The sequence below is a fragment of the Gouania willdenowi genome, chromosome 15 (assembly GCF_900634775.1).
Source record: "Gouania willdenowi chromosome 15, fGouWil2.1, whole genome shotgun sequence".
Taxonomy (NCBI): Eukaryota; Metazoa; Chordata; class Actinopteri; order Blenniiformes; family Gobiesocidae; genus Gouania; species Gouania willdenowi.
The window spans coordinates 10,574,469-10,593,931 of NC_041058.1; the positions used below are offsets into that span (position 1 = coordinate 10,574,469).

Here is a 19,463-nt window from a genome sequence, read left to right on the forward strand (position 1 = left end):
AAAATAAATATGAGCTAAAATAAAACTGACGGAAATGTGTAAGCGTATCAATAGCCACGGCCTTATTGTTTGATTTTGATAACTTACCTATTTAACCCCATTTTAAGGAATTGTTTTAAAGTTGCCTTGGATTACAGAAGATAAACTGACAAACCTGTCAGGGTACTCAGACTTGGTGGGCTTTCAGTTTCAGTCTCGCTGCTTAAATTCATTAAATGAGTCATAATGATGAGCGATTTTTTTTTTCCCTTTCTAGTCAGTCTTCAGGTGTGAAGTGTTAAAATGTGAAAATATGTGCAAAGATGACATAAAGAGGTAGTTGTCTTCAGATGCTTCTCTGCCCACTAAAGCACACAATGAGGTGCTTGCATCACAGAATATTCACGCATGCATAACCAGCCCTTACACACCTCTCAAAAATCATCAGCAATGCAGCTCACGTGACTGTTTATCAATGACATTGTAGATGAACATAATCAAACACAGCTAATCCATGTGTTTCACCTCCATGTCTGACCTTTCCTCACTAAGCACACGTTTGCAGGAGGAGGATCTAGAATGTCACCTGTAATCTGAATGAGGTTTGAGGCATTAGGTTAACCCATCGACTGAGTTGTAATTATCCTAAACGACAGCCCGGTAGGAAGTGTTTTTAGGAGTAAATCATCCTTGCAAAGTGGCTTTTTATGCAAGCAGACCTGATGCTGTCATGCTCTCAGTGCACCCGAGTGAGAGGATTCTGCTCAGATGGAAAGCAAGTTGTTTGTCAATGACAAATGAAAAATGTTCAGGCCGTCTATTATGAAGGAAAGTTGCTGCAAATCACAGTAAAAACAATGTGTCTGAAGAATGTTTAATTAATAGTAAATATCCTACTGTTCTTTTTCATTTTAAGGTCATATTGCTATAGCAAATCTATGAAAATGGAAAAATCTAGTCTTGTGTGCAATTAGAAGTAAAGTAACACTATGCTATGCAAAATGATTATGTTAATATATGGAGATTCCTGCTGAGTGGCTGCTGTTTTGAACTGTTAATGTAACAATATGTGTCTTCTGTGTTTTACTGCCCTCTTGTGAACATATGAAAGTACAAAGTGTAGTTTAATAAAGACCTTTTTTTTGTGTGGATATTTTACTTTCTGTTTGTACTAAGGTGTAAAGGGCATTTGAGTTTCCGCCCTTTTCTTTGTTATTTTCTCTAAAACCCTTTAGATATTCTTGAACACTTAATGACTCATTGGAGCAAAACAGAATGCATGGATTGCGAAACCCCCAAGAGGAAATATCTTTCTGACATGTTCATCGTCAATCAAGAAGCCGAAGAAGTGTCTTTGTGGATCTATACGGTATAAAGCAGTTGGAGATCAGAGAGACCAGTTTGAAATGGTTTGAGATATTGTAGATAATGGAGTTCCCAGGCAGGCAGGACCACAGGTATATTGGTCATCTATAAAGACATATATCTCTTTCAATGATCTTCAATTTCTCTCAATTGTCTTTATTAACGTGAATTCCCAGGGTCATCAAGATATAAAAATAAATAAATATCAAAAAGTTACAGTTACAAAACTATTTCACAGGATATTGTTAGGTCTTTTTTCTCTTCCAACAGTGATTCGTCAGCTGTTAGTCCACAGAAAGGCCTTGTTGTCCAGCACAGTGGCCAGTTTCTGGTTGAAAGGCTGGTAAAATGTATTAAGTAGTTCCCTTGTAACAGGAAGCATGGGACCAATTTTCTTGTCCGCCGCACGCCTGGTGTTGGACATTGGTCTTTTCGTCAACGCAGCCTCCGCCAGTTCCGGCAAAGGGCCTGCAATGAATGAGGGGTACAAGTAACACATATGAATCTACAGATACAGCTTTGACTCATTTTTTAGCAAACACCGGACACTGTTGATACACACCTACACTCAGGAAATCAAAGACTCTCCTGATTGTGGCTTTGAGGTTGGCAGCGTATTCCTCGAGTCGAAGGACCAGAATCTGCCCCCTGTGGAAAACTGTGAGCCAGTCCAATAAAAAGATGATGTACATTCCCACATTTAATCTCACCTGCAGAGAAAAAGAAAACCCAGTCAAAAATATGCCTAGCTGGCATATTTTTGCAATTGTTTGGTATTCATATGCAGTTTAGGCTACAATTATGTCAAAACTGCTATAATAATCGTTGTAAAGTATTTTCAATAATTAATAGGGATGTCTCGATACAACTATTGCAGCTTTGAGTATTGGCCGGTGCTGATATCGATCCGATACGATATCAGCATGAATCATACATATTTTTATTCCTTATTTTGTAGTGTGTCATGTTAGAAAAGGCTCGATCAAGTGATGTTACTCAAACAGAGAACAATAGTCAGCAACAGTAGGTACGAGAAAAACTGACCCATTTATTATTAATCAATTGGTTTCATACATTTTAATATTCAACATCATATCTACAGTATTCTACAATTGAATACATATAATATATATCGATGCATTTTAGATGCTGTCCGATTAAATCCGATATTCCTTTTCTGGCTGATATCGGACCGAAATCCGATATCAATATCAGATCGGGACACCCCTAATAATTAGGACCTGTGTGTGTATTATACACAAAACTTGTGTGTATAATGTATAAAGTGTGATGGAACATGATGATGAATGAGCTCATCAGTATTATTATGAGTGGAAAGGGATGAATAGGCTTGGTTGATTTGATTGTCTATGTTAAAGTTGATGTGGTTTATACATGTGCTATTAGCAACACTCACTGTCTAATGAAGAAAGTAGAGTTGTAAAAGTTAGTGACATGTTAGGATACACATAAAAATGGATAGGTGTTTAGCGTTTATTCACTATTTTACTAAATCCTCTACGGATTTAGAACACGTACGTTAATTTAAAACAATGTTCATTCTTTAAAAAATAGGTTTCTGTACAATGAGGTTTTGTGACAAGAGGTTCAGGCAATAATGAAATAATTTGTGTTTTAAAATGCAGTAGGTTTGAGAATTATGCCTCTTAACTCTGAAACCACAAGAGGGCGCCCCAGCACACAAAACTCTACTTTCAATTATTTGTTTTAAATTAACAGTTAACTATCATTTATTTCCTTTTTTTTTGTAAAGGGCTGAAGACTTACTGTCAGTCTGAGTCACAGATTATTAAACAGAAAATGGTGAGCAGTTTTCATGGGACAAAGTTTGCCTGTGGTGTGGTGTGTGTGTAAAAGCACTAAAAAAACACATGTTCTTCTCACTGGCATGGCGTTGAACAGGTTACTGTCATAGACGCAGAAACGAAGTGACTTCTCAGACAAGCACGATTGAAAGAGATGCACCGACTGAACAACCTTCAGATGGAAGTCCTCGGCCGACTTATTGGCAGTTTTGAAGTACAAGTAATCAGAGTAAAGCCTGTGAATAAAGTGGAGGAAAAAAACTTTACAATCATTTTCATAATAATAATGTGACTGATAATGATACATAGATGCACCTCTTTTACCTCTCTACAGGATCCCTGAGCATGATGATGATTTTGGCATCTGGATGAACGGCGTGGATGTAGTCCTGGACCAGGATTGGTGGAGCTTGCTGTTCCTTGTTTACGTGTTGGTAGCTCCAGACTTGGTTGTCCCACATTGTGGATGCACTGGCTTCACCTGTCAGGACAAGCTAAGGATCACTTCACTGAAAGCAGAACATCCTGCAACCACCTGATGGAAGTAATGTGGAAAGTCTGATAAATCCACAGGAGATTTGCAGGTACATTGATAATAATAGCTTAGTTGGAGCTGAAAGAGCAATTTGCTTCACAGTATTGAAACAGGTGTAACATGAGAGACAGACTAACAAATCATATCAATTGTAATTATTGTTGTGTCATGGTGAACATGGTAAAGTTGCCAGAATAAAAATAAACAGGGGAATGGACTTTGGCTTTCCCACAGCAAAGCAGCTTCTGTTCTTGTAAATAATCAGGACAAATCTACCACATTAAAGAACAATTTTGAGAAATGTAGCAATATGTGTGTCCGTAAATAAAAAACAATACTAAAAACACACTTTTTAAAGATAAAACATATATATAATAAAAAAAATACAAGACACTTGTTTTTTAATTTACTATACAAGCTAATTAGTTCACTATGTTTAATGTAGACATTAGTTTCGTTAAAGCTGATGTTTCTGAGAAACCGTCTCGATGTCCCGCCCTAAACAGCTTCACTTCCTCCCACTGCCTCTGCCAATCTACCAGAAGCCACGCCTCTACTTTTCTAAATGCGCATCGTGGAACATAGCAAGGTTGCATCGGGTCGCATTGATATAGGACTATAGGTCAGGTAAGAGCCAAAATCATATTTACCTGTTTGCTGTTGTGACGCGCGGCCTTGTTTCTGTGCACAGTTCCGCGTTCACTTTGATTGACAGACTCCGCTACAGGAAGTCAAACCCCATTGGCTGGGCGATCACAGTGATCGTTTCTATTTGTATAAGGGTCTATAGGATGAAGGTGGGACTTATATGCAATGTGAATAACCACCGGCAGTAGACCATAGTAAAAGACTAGTTAGGCATTTTTTCGCATTTCAAAAGAATCATACATAAACATAGATTTCTCAGAAACTCTGGATATCAGCTTTAAGACTATGGTTTTGTGTGATTTTTGTGAAATAACGCCTCAATAACCTGAAAAAGTGACCAGCTATAACCTAGTTACTACATGTTTTTGATGTAAAACTTTATTTTGGAAAGCTAGTTAGCATCCGTGTGTTAGCAGCTAATGTTGCCATTACCATGTGGGAAACTACGAGGATAGAACTGCTGTAGGGAGCAGCTCAAATCTTCTTTGATCCATCACTTGTTTGTTTTTTACAGTACACAGTACTGGGAAAAAAATTTTGATAATAAATGACTGTTGCTATGGATACAGTGATAGAAATGTGTTGTCTAGAAAATATGAAGTATTGCACGGTTGATCTTTGTAGCTTTGATGTGTTCTGCTTTTGTCCTATTCTCTCATTGTTTTTATTGTTCATGGTGTTTGTCTTTTTTTGTTCTTTTAAAAAAAAACACATGAATACCATTATGTAACAGACAGAGTTAGATAAAGGTGGTGGTAACATCGCCTGGAGGTGTTAACGCTTAGGATCACCTGAATGTTCGTTATAGACCACAAACTATCTGGAATAATATGAGCGGATGTCCCAGTTCAGCTTTTCACATGACTGTGTTTAACGTGAGAGCCACAAATATGATGAAGCTTCAGCAGAATAACAAAAGACGCCTGTAATTCGACCCATGTCTGGGATCTCTGTGACACTTCAGTGACTTTCAAAGGATTCAAATGGAAACCCTTTTATTGTGCATATGTGTCATACTCAAGTCAAATCTGGCCCTTAAGAGCACACAATTCGGCCCACAGAATGAAGTAAAAAATGACCATAATTAGACCAAATTACCAAAAAATCCAGTTGAAGATCTATCAAATTTACCAATTTCATGAAACTCAATCATATTTTTAGGGGTTTGCATTTTTCCTTTTTTTATATTACATGAATGCAGTGATTAATAGGTGCAAATTGTGGAAAGAACTCTCAATATTTCCACAAATCTTGCAATTTTCTCACAAACAATTCCACAAAATTCCTCTAAATTACACAAACATTGGTAAGATCTTTTTTTTAAGTCAATTGAACTGATATTTAAAACTAGGGCATAATACTGTTAAAATTGTTTTTTTGCCCCCACCTAAAATCTGCGGCCCACTTGAGAACAAACTGGTCAGTATTTGGCCCTTGAACTAAAATGAGTTTGACATCCCTGCTCTAACCCAAACGAAGACTTGCTCATGTTCACCTGTGATGAGCTGCAGTGCAAGGTCGTCTCCAGATGTATTTCCAAGGATCCCTTTATGGATGCTGTGAGCTGCCAGGTCGAACAGATCCAGGTAATCATCCACTGTGAAACTTTCCTGGGGGCCATCTTTGAATCGTATATAACCTGTTCCACAAGATGAGAGACGGTAAAACTCCCCCACTTGTCGTTGAACAACAAATCTGGGCAGAAGATAACTTTGACAGCAAAGTGACAACATTGTTATTCTCAAGTGTAATGTGATTGCCAGTAGCATGACTAACCAAATCGTTTCCTGGTCCACCAGTGTGGCTCTTTAAGGGTGTTGTATTTGACCTCTGGATGAAGCCGCAGCCTGTGAAACAAGTCTGTCGTGCCACACTTTGGTTGGCCGATGATGTAGAAGTACGGCAAGCAGCGGAGACGGAAGTGTTTGCCGTTTTCTTGATGCAAGTGCTGAGAGAAGTTGGCCCTCAGGTCTTTACACACAGCCTTGAAAGTCTTTGAGCGCAGAGTGAAGTGGTTGGTCTTGTACGGCTCAGAGTGGTTTTCAGGGGAAAACTCCTGGTACCAGCATGGACTCTTGATGTTGGGTAGAAAAAGGCGAGGGATCTCTGAGAACAACTGCAGAAGGGAGACAGTAGGAGTAAAAATAGAAACATTAAAACACTGTATATCTCAATAGACTTTCCACTGCAAGAGTAAAATGGTCACAGGTCACTGTTTCCTACTTTGCAAAAAGTGTGAGAAGTTACTTCTCATGTAATATAAATGTGATCTCTTTCCAAGTGGTTTACACCAATAAACAACTTACTGACTCACTTGTGCTGCTATCTTGTGCTAATCTATGACGTTAATATATCACAAGTAATGAAAAATATCATCACTTTTAAAGCGGGTGTTTCTGGCTATAGGCGTAGGACAATATTTGCACAGGTTCAATTGAGCCACTAGGAGGTCACAAAACTGAGTCCTTGACCTTACCTCAGGAGAAATAAACCAACCTGTCTTTATCTCGAATATGCTTAAAAATAAAGGATATAAGAACATTATAAATTTGCTATTGAAAGCTGTGGCTGGGGAACATTTTGGCATAATTAAGTCAAAGTCATTGGACTGCCAAGTCACGCACTGTGATGTCAGCCGACAGGTTATATGGGAATCATCGAGAAGTAGCAATCATTCCCGTTAAAGAGAAAACTAATGGAAAATGGCAAAATTGTATTAAAAGGGAATTATCACAGTATGGTGGAAAAACACAATCGTGCAGGCGTAATCCTGCTTGCTATTGCTAAGCTAGCCTTGGATGGACGCTGGTTAGCTAGGATTGTAGTTATTGTATTTGCTTAGTGGAAGTTGGCTAAAATGTGACGTGTCAAACTGGGGGCCCCCAAACAGCATCTTGCATGCACAGCACCCCCACAAAGCTAGAAATGACTCCATTAAAGACTATGGCACTAAAACACTTCAACACATTATGAATGAAACTTTTTTTCCTCACTTTTGACTCTAGTAAAAGGCAGAAACATGGTTTGACACTATATTTTAAGCTATAGACTCTTTGATTCTCGACTGAGAAGGTACGTCTTATTTAAAAAACATGTCTTTCAAAGCTAACTGATGGCATAAAATTGCTATTATACCATTGAGATAACATCTCAGTAAAAGTAGGAAAGTGAAATAAATGGACATAACTTTAATGAACACTGTTCTTTGAACTAATTCATCTATTTAACGTCACTACAGGGTTTTACTTTATTCTGTGTGTATCAACGCATCAGACAACTTACGTGCAAGTCCGCTTTAAAGATTTCCTTCACATCAGGCACTTTTCGAGGTGTGTATTCCTGTTTCGACGTGATGAGTTTTACGAGACGATTCATGTCCAACTCTTTCCTTTTCGAAGATACTTGTGCTGTTGCTTCATTGGCTGGGATGATCACTGGTTCCATCTGATAGGATGAAGGGGTGAATACAATTCCTCTCTTGTCCCACATGAGAATATAGGAAGCCATGATGAGAAATGTCACACTTAAGCCCAGCAGGAAGCTAACAACCTTTACTTTTGAAATCCGCCGTAGGTGGAATAAAAATAGCAAAGGAGAGTACTTGTTCTGACTTTCAGGCACGTTTGTGTAACTAAAATCGAAAAACGTCCTGACAGACTTCTTCCCGTAATCAGCAGCCATTGGTAGGCTGTGCATCCTGTCCCCGGGATTCATTTGAGCGTTATTCCCATAGATGTTGTTTGATTGTAACATTGTGACATTATTCTCCTTCCAGGATAATCAGGTCTTGCCAGAAGTTGTGCAATCAGTCTGCATGACATCACGTGTCATCCTCCCCAAAATGGAAATCACTCGTTACCATGTCCTCCTGCAAAACAGAAACACTGTTTTCTTTGCATCAAGCACCACAGTACAGTTTACTTTAAGTATTTCAAGCATCTTTTTTAGAACACTGAGTCATGTGGTGGAATCACTTTTCATGAAGAGGGGTTGAATCAAGCTTCTCCGCCATCCACCAAAGTGTGTGAATTTCACACAGTAGTTCTTTTACTATAAGCTCAACCCTTTAAGTCCTTTGGCCCAGCTGCAGAGCGTGTGCATACATGCATGTGTGTGGTCTGCTGTCTGACGATCCTTTGCTTTACAATAAAAGCTTTACAACGCATGCAAAGTCAAGCTCTGAATAAGAGGTTTTTTTTCAAGGTCAACATAATAGTTACTCTGTAACTCAAATCAAAGAAACACAGAATTATTCTCTGTGAGGTGAAAGCCCGCAGAGTGCTTTGTTTTTTTAAGAACATTTAAGTTTGAGCGGACAAGCTTATTGAAACAGGTGCGCAGGGAACTGTGGCCACTGCACACACTATGTTTTCTTTTCTCACCACATGGATGATATAAAGTGTCATTTTAAGAGGCCTGTGCTAATAGAATCCAGACACTGGAGAGTAAAATGCACTTAAAAAGGATCTTTTGAGTTATTCTTTATCATTCTCGGACATTGTGCGGTGATAAAACCTGCTTCAGGTTCAAACAAAATAGATTTACAAAAAGTCTGCATGTTAAAAGCAGCAGTTACATTTTCAGCCATAAAGATATTGTGGAGGTCTGCAGCCAGGACCTCTTGAATTTACCGGGGCAAAATTAAAGCGAGTTATTTCTTGAATAAGCCAAATTCTGCGTGAACTCATGCTTCAGTAACCCCGTAAATTTAAACCGTAAAAGTGGCGCTGCGTATGATACGGCCGGAGAAGAAGTGATCAACCCACTCTGTCCCCTGTAAGCGGCAGACACACACACACACACACACACACACACACACACACACACTGTTCCCTGGTCATCACGTCACTGGAGCAATGACGTGATGGAGTGACCAAAAAGCACCACTATGTTGTGACTGCAGTCGCTACAGTCGCGTTTGGTGTGAACGCACCTTTACAAGTGTTTATGTGTTTCGTGAGCTACGGTTTCAGCCATTTATTGAAGCTCGCTGTTCTCACCGGGTCAGTAAGCTTGTATGAGCGATGCCAACACCAACTTGTGAACAGAGCTACAGTATGCGTGAGGAAAACTGGGATTGAGCACCCTCTCTTTCGCTCATTTAACAGACATTCCCTCTTGGGAGCAGGTAGAGCGCTGCGCATGTGCATTTTTTAAAAAAGTGGAGAGGGCGTTTCTTTTCTACTATTGTTAAAGTAAGTTTACCTAGAAAATGACAATAAATGTGAGCCATAACAAGTAAAGGTATTTCTGTATATTTAAACACAACACAGCTAACGTTAATAACCCTAACCCATGCACAGACAATTGTATTGTGCAGAAAGCCAATTTTCTGCATTATAATTTTTTCAACAAAATGGAAAATTATAAATTCCACAGCCAGAGAGAAAACATGAGACCTTTACTCTGAAAGGGCCACAACTTGGATTGTGCAAAAACAGTTCCCCTCTAACACTCTTACACCCACATAGAGCATTTCAATTCATTAAAGTGGGCAAACACAAATTTATTACACAAAAGTGTTGTGATAGTAGCACTGAGGAATGAGATGTAACCATTTTCCAATACTCTTTTTGTCTTTGTGTTCCACAGCCTTGGCTTTAATGTGTAATGCTGCATTCACACCGGACGCGCTGCAAATTTTCGTGACGTGGGCACAGCACGAATGAAAAGACCGGTGTTCACGTTGACGGCCTGACGTCATTGACAGCGAGGACTCTGATTGGCTTTCGAGCCTGTGAACTGCGTGAAACATTCACTGGAATTCCATATTTTCAACTCCAGCAAATGATGAATGTCACAGAAAAACGGGAGCGCGCATGCCGCAGCTTTGTATGTAATCTGGTCGCACAACACTGCACTAAATCACGGGTCATCATGTACATTTAGGATGAGAGACAGAAATGAATCAGTAGTATAAGGGGTGAAAGTAAACTATCTTTTTTACCTACACTCTGAGCCACTGCAAGCATATCGAGTATGCATACGTACACCTCGCCTGTTTAGCTGCTAGAGATATATAAGAATAATTCACCTTCCTGATATCTCAAATATATTTTGACTAAGGCTACGTATCAAACTGTGTGTTAAGCATTTGAATTACTTTTCTTGGTGCTAGACCCTTCCCTGCCTCTCCAGTCGGATTTTAACAAAGTTTCAGTGTAATAAAATAGGGAGAGAGGTTTCATTTGGACCTTTTTTTTAATATAAAATACAAAAAATCAATGTAAGGCAGGAGGTGAATAGCAGGTAAAACTGATGAATCCAAAAAAAAAAAACAGCCTTTCATCCCCGCATTAGCTACGTTTGTTTTCCTCGGTGCACACAAAGTCGATAAGGATCTGATTTAGAAAAATAGTAGATTTGTGCATTTATGAGATGATCTAAATGTGGAACAGAGAGGTTTTTCCCATGTGTAAAGACATGATGTCATTACTTCTAGAAACTCAAACACAAGCGCAGGGATGATAATACTCCCCCGTCAAACTTACAATGTCAACAGCACAACCTCAGGCTGAACCCGATGTTATGAAAACTCAATCCTCCTTCAGACCAGAAAAACACTTTGTTTTTTGTTTTTTCTTCAGCCTTTCATTTCACAGAAGTTTCAAGTAAATCCCAAATTTACACTGACAGCAACTCTAAAGTAGGTTATCACTCAGCCTTCTACATATTCTCAAGAGGCTGCATATACAGTTTCATCTCAGACTGCAGTTTAGTTAAAAACGTACAGCTTCACTGGAGTCATACTGTTAAAAATGTGACGAGGAAACAAACTGTGCGGTATTTCCTTCACCAGCTTACCCAATATGAACAAGAAAAACATTAAATTAAAGATAAAAGTCTAGTAGTAGTGATGAATTATAGAACCACAATGGTCCACATACTGTAAGTCACTATCCATTTACTACATTAATGGATCTCACTGTATATCGCACCTGACTGGGAGTGTTTCCTATAGATTTATGTAAAAGTTTACTCATATTCAAAGAAGAAGGACCACTACTTTTGCAGAATTATTTGCAATGCTATCTTAACCCTCCTCGTCCTATTATCCTTGGGGTCAATTTGACCCAATTCAATGTTTATCATTAAAAAACAATAGTTGATTTTGGTTTTTTTGCTTCATATTTCACGACTTTTCCTAATTTCATGGGTGCAAATGATTAAGCATAAAATAATCATGATAATATTTTTCCAATGTGCTGAACGTACAGTATATTGCACGCATTGGTGTTCCTCTGGGGGTCAATTTGACCCCAAGCTGTTTTAGGTGTAAAACAAATCTAAAGTCATGTGTGAATTTACATCCCAACACCTGCAAAGCTATTGAAGATAAATGAATTCTAATTTTAAAGTTTGGCCTAATGGTGGCGCTAGAGAACAGGTCAAGGTTTCGTTATCAAGGCGGTTATTTATATATTCAACAAATAAACAATGTTCCTGACACAAAAACTTAGTTAAACCATTTTTATCTAATAATTTGTCAAATCTGTCGACTTCTGCGGGAGATACTAAAACCCGGAAACATCCGGAAACATTTACGTACAGGAGACAGAGTAAATTCTGCCCTGCACTGCATGCACATTCTGTAATATCACCAAGTTTTTCATTGTACCAGTTGTTAGAGCTACTATCTATACAAGGGAGCAACTATTTATTCCTGGTTATTGTTTTCTGGAGTTTATACCGACGAGTAGTTGCATATTTACAAGTTTATAAATATTATTTTTTATTTTATTATTGTTCATAGTTCCTGAATTAGGTAACCTTTATAATGATAATAACTGAAAAAAAATAAAATAATAAAAATACAAATGGATTCCATGCGTTTCCGTGCAGTAGGAACTAGTCGCCGGTAAATAAAGCCCAATAAAACTCTGCAAAACAATAACAAGGAATAAATATTTGTTCCCTGGTAAAGATAGTAGCTCAATCAACCGGTACAATTATAAACTTGGTGATATTACATTCTGTGCAGGCAGTGCGGGGCAGAAATTACTCTGTCTACGGTTTGTCTCCGAATTGTTTCCGGATATTTCTGGGTTGTATTATCTCCCACCTTCTGCTTATAAAAACTGTTTTCTGCGTGTAGTCTACACATGCCATGTTTACAATCAGTAAGACAGGCACACTCAGCCCTGTGATAGACAGGGATCAGGCCATGTAAGGTTTACACTGCCTTGCGTGTGATGTCATCTGGAAAAGGCTCCGGCAACCCCGACAACCGCGTGTATAGAATAAACAAGTACACAAGACAAGACAGGACTCTGAGCAGCTCCATTAGTCACATTAACCACCGTTCCAGTGCCAAGGATGCTGTAAACATCATTCCTTGTGAGCTGCAAAGATGCAACTAAACAGTAAATACAATCAACACTGAGCTACTGAGTACAAAGCTTCCCCCTCTAATGAAACCTCTTTTAATCATATCTTTACGTAAACACTTAACTACACTATGTGGCTGCGACTTGGAACAAACCCAGTGCTGAAAAATGGGAGGCAGAGGGAGATAAATACACCCCAATGCCTCAAAAAGGAATATTCACAACCTCACAGTGGATAAGGAAGTCAAATAAAACATATTTAACACCGAATGCAGCTTCTCTCTGCGGCTGAAAATGATTTACAGATAAGATTAGAGGACAGACAATCTAACCCGGAGACAGATGTTAGATTTAATCTAAATAATCTTTCTTGGCTGTTCCTCGCTTTACGTTTTCACTTTTTTTTAAAAAAAGTGGATTTTCCATCTCTGTGCTTCCTAAACTGTTAAATAAGCCACCTAGTGAAGCAGCAGCGCAGTCTAAACAAAACGTGCAGGAATATTAAACTGCTCGTCTCACCACAGTTCACCTTGACATCTGGTTTGCAGATGTGGTCGCCTTTTAGGGTCAACGTCAGTAAGATGCATGGCAGTGTATGCACAGTGCATGTATGCATGTGTATTTGTTTTCCAAAGTAACACTGGATTTGATGGAGTAGAAAGTTTAAACCAGGGTAAGCTTTAAAATTCAGCAGTAGGAGTGCAGGGGAGGGAGTGGGCTGTGAGGTAGCCTGGGTGGGCACTTTGGCCCCGGTCACTGGGAAAGAAAACCCAGTTTATTAGAACTTTAGCTCAGACCAATGTGTTTATTGGTAATCAAAACACTGTGGTTAAGTAACGTTAAACCATTTTCAAACTTTACTTTCAAACATCTTCTACTTCCAAGAAGTTCTTCATTAATCCAGTGTTATTGTTCAGAAACACTTTTTGCTCCAGTGGGTGAATAGGTCCTTCCATTCACCAGTAGTCAATACATTTTGTATTTCAAAAAGGAACCAAAAGAATCAGACGAGGGCTCAACAATTTTGGAAAAAAATCTACGTAATTGCGATTTTTTTTCCTCAATATTGTGATTTAATATACGATTATTTTTTCAAGGGCCTCTCGTCATGTATTTTTCAATAAACACAAGCAATAAACCAACCTGTTTCATAATAAACAACTTCAGATTCATTTAAACTTTAAATAAATATAAAACGTAAAATTTAAAGCACAGATTACAACAATAAAGCAAACAAATCTGTGGCTTTACCTCTTCATCATATCTAACTAACTTCACGTTTCGTGAAACGTGTAAACATGTGGTCTGCACTTCTTAAACACTGTCTGAACTTAACAGGACAGTCTATAAATAAATAAAATAAACATGTATATATACATGTGTATTAAAAAAAAAGCTTACGAATATCCAGTCAGTAACTGGCTGGTGATGGTCACAATTTTGCAATAAAATAAATTAATTTATTCAATTGCAATAACAAAACATGCATTGCTGTCTTTGAAATATTGACTTCTTGTAGTGTAGACCTTTGGCAGCATGTGCAGACAAAGAAAAAATAAATAAATAAAAATTTGCGATGAGAAAATTGCTTTTTATGATGTTGCGATAATATCGCAAATGCAATAAATCGTTCGGCCTCAAATCAGACTGCTGCAAAAACTGTAAAAACTCTGACCAATCCCTGCCATTTGGTCCCAATGGAAAGAACCAATCAGCTGTCATCAGCGGAGGTCTTGCTAGCTCAAATCCTGCTAGCTTTCCAACATCTACACATTAAGGGAGAGAGAATAGACACACAAATCTATGTTTATATATAATTCTTTTGAAATGCAAAAAAATACCTAGCTAGTCTTTTACTATGGTATACTGCCGGTGGTCATTCATATACATTGATGTAGATAAGTCCCTCCTTTGTTCTATAGACCCCTATACAAATGGAAACGATTTTGTTTTTGAGACTGTCAATCAAAGTGAATGTGGAACTGTGCACGGAAACAAGGCGGGACATCGAGACGTCCTCTCAGAAACTCAGCTTTAACTCAAGCTTTCCACAATATTGAGTAAGTTTCTGTAACATTGATGTGATACATATCATTATTAAGTCAACTGCACTCACAATTTGCACATAACTCTGCAAAATGCCTCCTGTCCTATACAGAAAAGAGAAACTAGGCAGGCTTTTAATCCAGTATTTGGTTCCTTGAATTTAACTTGCCACTGCCTGTAAATATATATATATATATATATGTATCCTTTATTTATATTTTATATTTATATTTCCATTTATATATAGCCTCGATTATTCTATTGCTTATTTTATATTCAGTGCACTTATTTTAGGGTTTCATTTGGGTTTTGTGGGTGTTGTCATCTTATCTGAACTGAGATGTATTGACAGTTAATTTCCCTACTGCCGGATCAATAAAGATACTCTACTCTTGCTGATTTTGACTTCTCGGTGCATTTAGATCACAAACAAGTCCTAATTAAACCACACACTAAAGCGAGGTTCCTTATGCCTTGTGCTAAAGAGCTGCTTCGACACACCTGAATGTAAGGAGTTGTTAGCAGAGCTGGGTAATTATACATGAATTAGATCCAGCTGTGTTGGCGCAGGGAGGCCAATGTCATGCAGAATATTAGCTAGTCTCCTGAAATTCTGTTCAAGAAATGTCACTAAAAATGATTTAACGCAAAATAATAAAGACTCACGATTGAGTCTGGATTATTTACTTGTGCCTGTTAATAAATTAGTGAAGGAGCCAAACAGTTCAGTTGATGACCAAAAGTTAACGCTGCCAATCGTCCTGCAACTTGTTTCTTCTTGAATTGCGACCTCGCTTTTAAATAAGAAACACTCTCTGAGACAGAACCTGTTCAGTGCTCTTCGAGAGATTCCGAGCATGTGAAAATGTACGACCACAAACACGCAGTAATGGTTGAATCGGACAAGTAGCAACCTGACGTAAACCGTGGTTTTATTTAATCCTCGACTGGGAACGAAACACTGTTCACGCCCTAAGTTAATACCATTAGTCTGTAAAAAAAAAAAAAAAAAAAAATGATCCTTACTTGTAAAAAAAAAACAACCCCTAACTGTCAGTAATTAAAATGACAACTTCACGCTGCAATTACTCTGTCAATGTCAAATGTTAAATTCATCACAGGAAACGCTACTTTCAGCAGGTGAATCAGCCGGAAATCAAATGAATGTTATGGATGCATCTAATTACAGGCACATTTGTGTGGTTAAGCAGCTTAAGGACAAATCCTACCGCATGCATCATTTCAAGCTGTTTTACATAATATTCTCCAGTAATTCATTGTGATCTATGAGAAGCAATCATGAGTGAGCCTTTGGCTTGATTTTAATCATATTTTGGTAGGCACTACAGTGAACTGGCAACCCGTCAACTTGCACCTGTACTTGTGCCCAGCGCAGATATTCACTATTCAGTGGAGTAAAAGGAGATCAGGTGGTGTGAAGGTAGAAGTCATGTATAATAAAAGCTAAAAAAGACATGATCGTCACACGTCCTGTAACCCTGACCAACAAAGCCAGATATAGATAATAGATTTATGTATGTACAGTATGAACAGAGGTGTAGAGTACTGATTCTATATCCTACTCAAATAGAAGTACTCTTACTTGATTGAAATTGTACTCAAGTATAAGTACAAGTAACTCATACACAAATTACTGAAGCACAAGAAAAAAAGTAGCTCAATTAAATACTACTCACAGTAAAAGTTACTATTTATTTTCACCCCTCCACATATATATTTGGTCATAAATCTTGCCACGATTCCCTTGCATACAGTAAACATCTCATGTATAAACTTAAAAAGGAAGAAACTAAATCTAGCACAATTGGAACTTTTTTTTTCCCCACAAAGGCATCTGTATAAAAATATATATATAATTTTATTTTTACCTTCTTTTTTATAAAATAACACCAATGCACACACACACACACACACACACACACACAAAAAAAATTCTTCGGCTCTAAGTATAGCTACATTTCTGAATTCTAAAACTGAGAAAATAACCAGCATTCAATGCTGTTTTGACATGACATTTAATCTGATCGACTATGATGTGATGCATTTGATTGTTGTCTGATCATTTCATTTTTGGTAGTTTCACAATGTCCGTTGATCATTTTAAAAGCGAGTTACTTTACTTCTTTTAAAACGTACTTAAATACGCGTAAAATTACTGATTTAGAAATATACTCAAAAAAACCGTACAAGTACAAATTAAAGCAGCTCAATTACAGTAACATGAGTTCTTAATCCGTTACTTTAACCTCTGTTTATGAATGTAAAGGAGTGAGTTATTGTAGATTTGGTTTGTATTTGATGTTTTAAGATTCACTTAAGTCACAATAATAACATAAATGTGATATTGACCCAAAACTGGCTGATGCAGAAAAAAAAAACAACACATATCATCTAAATGGGAATATTACTCATTCATTCATTCATTCATTCATTCATTCATTCATTTATCATTTCCACTTGCTTTACCTCACAGCTGTTGATGTTCCCTCTCCTTTAGCCCAAACTGTATCTCCTATTTGAGTTTATAATAGAGAAGAGAAACATTGCCTTCTAGGGATGCAGGAGAATGTTTGGATTAGTGCAAAGTTGTCATTCACTAAGATTTCCAGGCATGTCACATTGGCGCAAAGCTGCTTTAACTATAGATATAGTTTACCCCCATCATTTAGTATAAACAATGTGTGATGAACAACAGTTTCTGTCAATGCGTTGAGCTTCTAAAAACCAAAATAAAGCTTTGTATAAATCTGATTCATTATGTTCAAGATAACTAAGTATCTTTCTTTTATTTATTTACATTTCTTACAGTCACATCTCAAGTGCCAGTAAAATAACTAGTGTGGAAATAGCTACACTGAGAGGCTGCCAAAACAATGCAGTCCTCCCACATTCCTGATGCTCTCTAGCAGAATCCTTTTCTTCCATTTGTGGTGGACCCCCAGAGTCCAATCTAAACAGTGTGATGGGGTACAGTGTCCATTCCCCTACTCATACCTGAGCTATTACTAAGACGTCTAAGGGACGCCTTGAACATTCATGCTACCATTCAGCTATGGACATTGTTTCTTTCACTTCCAGTTAATGGGGATTGATGATTCAGACTAGTTATTCTGCAGAAATGTGCTCATTCCTAATTCTTCTAAACTGTGATCACGGCTGCACGGCTCCTCCAATAATAACCTCAGAGTGAGGGAGGGAGTTAAACAAATCACTATATAATCATCAGATTGCACTGAGACCTAATGAACCCCAGCTTGTTAAGACATGAGAAAAACACTCCTCATGTCCATGGGAGTCTCTGAAACCATCTCACGCTGACAGTAAACAGCATTTAGATTATTAATCAATAGATGAGTGTGACAAATATTTATGGTTTCTCTTTATCCAACAAAGCATTCCTGTTTGTGATTCCCACACACACACACACACACACACACACACACACACACACACACACACACACAGGAGGGGGCATGTCACAGATATCCTGCAGCTGTCCAGAAGGGCTGACACATTAAGGAACAGTTGGTGTTTCCACATTACACAGTCAGCTAAAATGAGTCTGACTCAGATGGAAATCTTCTTAATAACAGAAGTGATTCACGTGTTAAGATCAGAAACTGATGCAATTGCCAAATAAAATATTTTTCCTCGTGTTGTCTTTTTATATATATATATATAAAAATTGAAAATACATTGAAAATCTAATAAATTTTGTCAGGATTTAGTTTGGGGTTTAAACATAAAAGAAGACAAAAAAACAAACAAACATATTTGATTATAATAGACTGTATAAAAATGTAAACTTGTACTTGTGTGAGTGATGTTCTCCGTTTACTCACATCAGATGTTGGTCCGTTAAGTTGAATGCGTTTCCCGGTGCAGTCGCTCCTGGGTCAATAAACAGTTTGTCACTAAATCACAACGATATCCTTCATTTTCCGGTTTGTCTTCGGTGTGAGCGCGCGGTGCGAGCGCGCATCGTGATCTCACTCCACGCGCCTCAGTGAGTGAAGGAAGGAGTGAGTGAGTATCTGAACAACCTTTCCATGTATGTGTGACGTACTGCTCCGCTCAATGATGGATTCATCACATAGATGAAGATCAACTCAACACACAATGGGACATTACTGCGTCTGACCTGTTGTAGTTTCCAGAGGTGAAAGTAACGGATTACAAGTACTCACGTTACTGTCATTGAGTTGCTTTAATGGGCATTTAGAATATTTCTAAATTAGTCATTTTACTTGTTTAAGTATGTTTTAAAATAAGTAATTGAATACATTTCTACACCCAAACTTTACTAAGTATTTTTAATTTATTTTTTTTAATGATCAACGGACATTGTGAAACTATAATAATAATAATAATAATAATAATAATAATAATAATTGACGAAACAACAATCAAATGCACGACATCAAAACAGCATTAAATGCTGGTTATTTTCTCAGCTATACATATAGCTATACTTAGAGCCTGATCATTTTTTATTTTATTTTTTAATTGAATTCATTGGTGTTGTTTTATTTAAAAAAAAAAGAATTGTACATTTTGACCTTTTATTTTATTTTATACAGATGCCTTTGTGGAAAATAAATTAGTTTCAAATTGTGCAAGATTTAGTCTCTTCCTTTTTAAGTTTATACATGAGATGTTTACTGTAATGCAAGAGAACCGTGGCAAGATTCATTACCATAAATAAACATGGGGGGT

At 37.6% G+C, this 19,463-nt stretch overlaps 1 protein-coding gene across 2 annotated transcripts; it reads right to left on the reverse strand.

The window, feature by feature from the left end:
- Nucleotides 1-1,484: 1,484 nt before the first annotated feature.
- On the reverse strand, nucleotides 1,485-18,850 carry LOC114477265 (carbohydrate sulfotransferase 15-like). 2 transcript variants are annotated; one of them, XM_028469490.1, is made up of 8 exons: nucleotides 18,590-18,850; nucleotides 7,636-8,221; nucleotides 6,130-6,469; nucleotides 5,849-5,992; nucleotides 3,495-3,651; nucleotides 3,250-3,406; nucleotides 1,907-2,054; nucleotides 1,485-1,812 (listed from the first exon to the last, which is right to left on the reverse strand). In XM_028469490.1, the coding sequence occupies exons 2-8, from the start codon at nucleotides 8,104-8,106 to the stop codon at nucleotides 1,622-1,624; spliced, it is 1,608 nt and encodes a 535-aa protein (XP_028325291.1). In that variant the 5' UTR covers nucleotides 8,107-8,221; nucleotides 18,590-18,850; the 3' UTR covers nucleotides 1,485-1,621. The 2 variants fall into 2 exon arrangements, with proteins under 2 accessions (XP_028325291.1, XP_028325292.1); XM_028469491.1 differs by having other exon boundaries at nucleotides 18,554-18,850.
- Nucleotides 18,851-19,463: the final 613 nt, after the last annotated feature.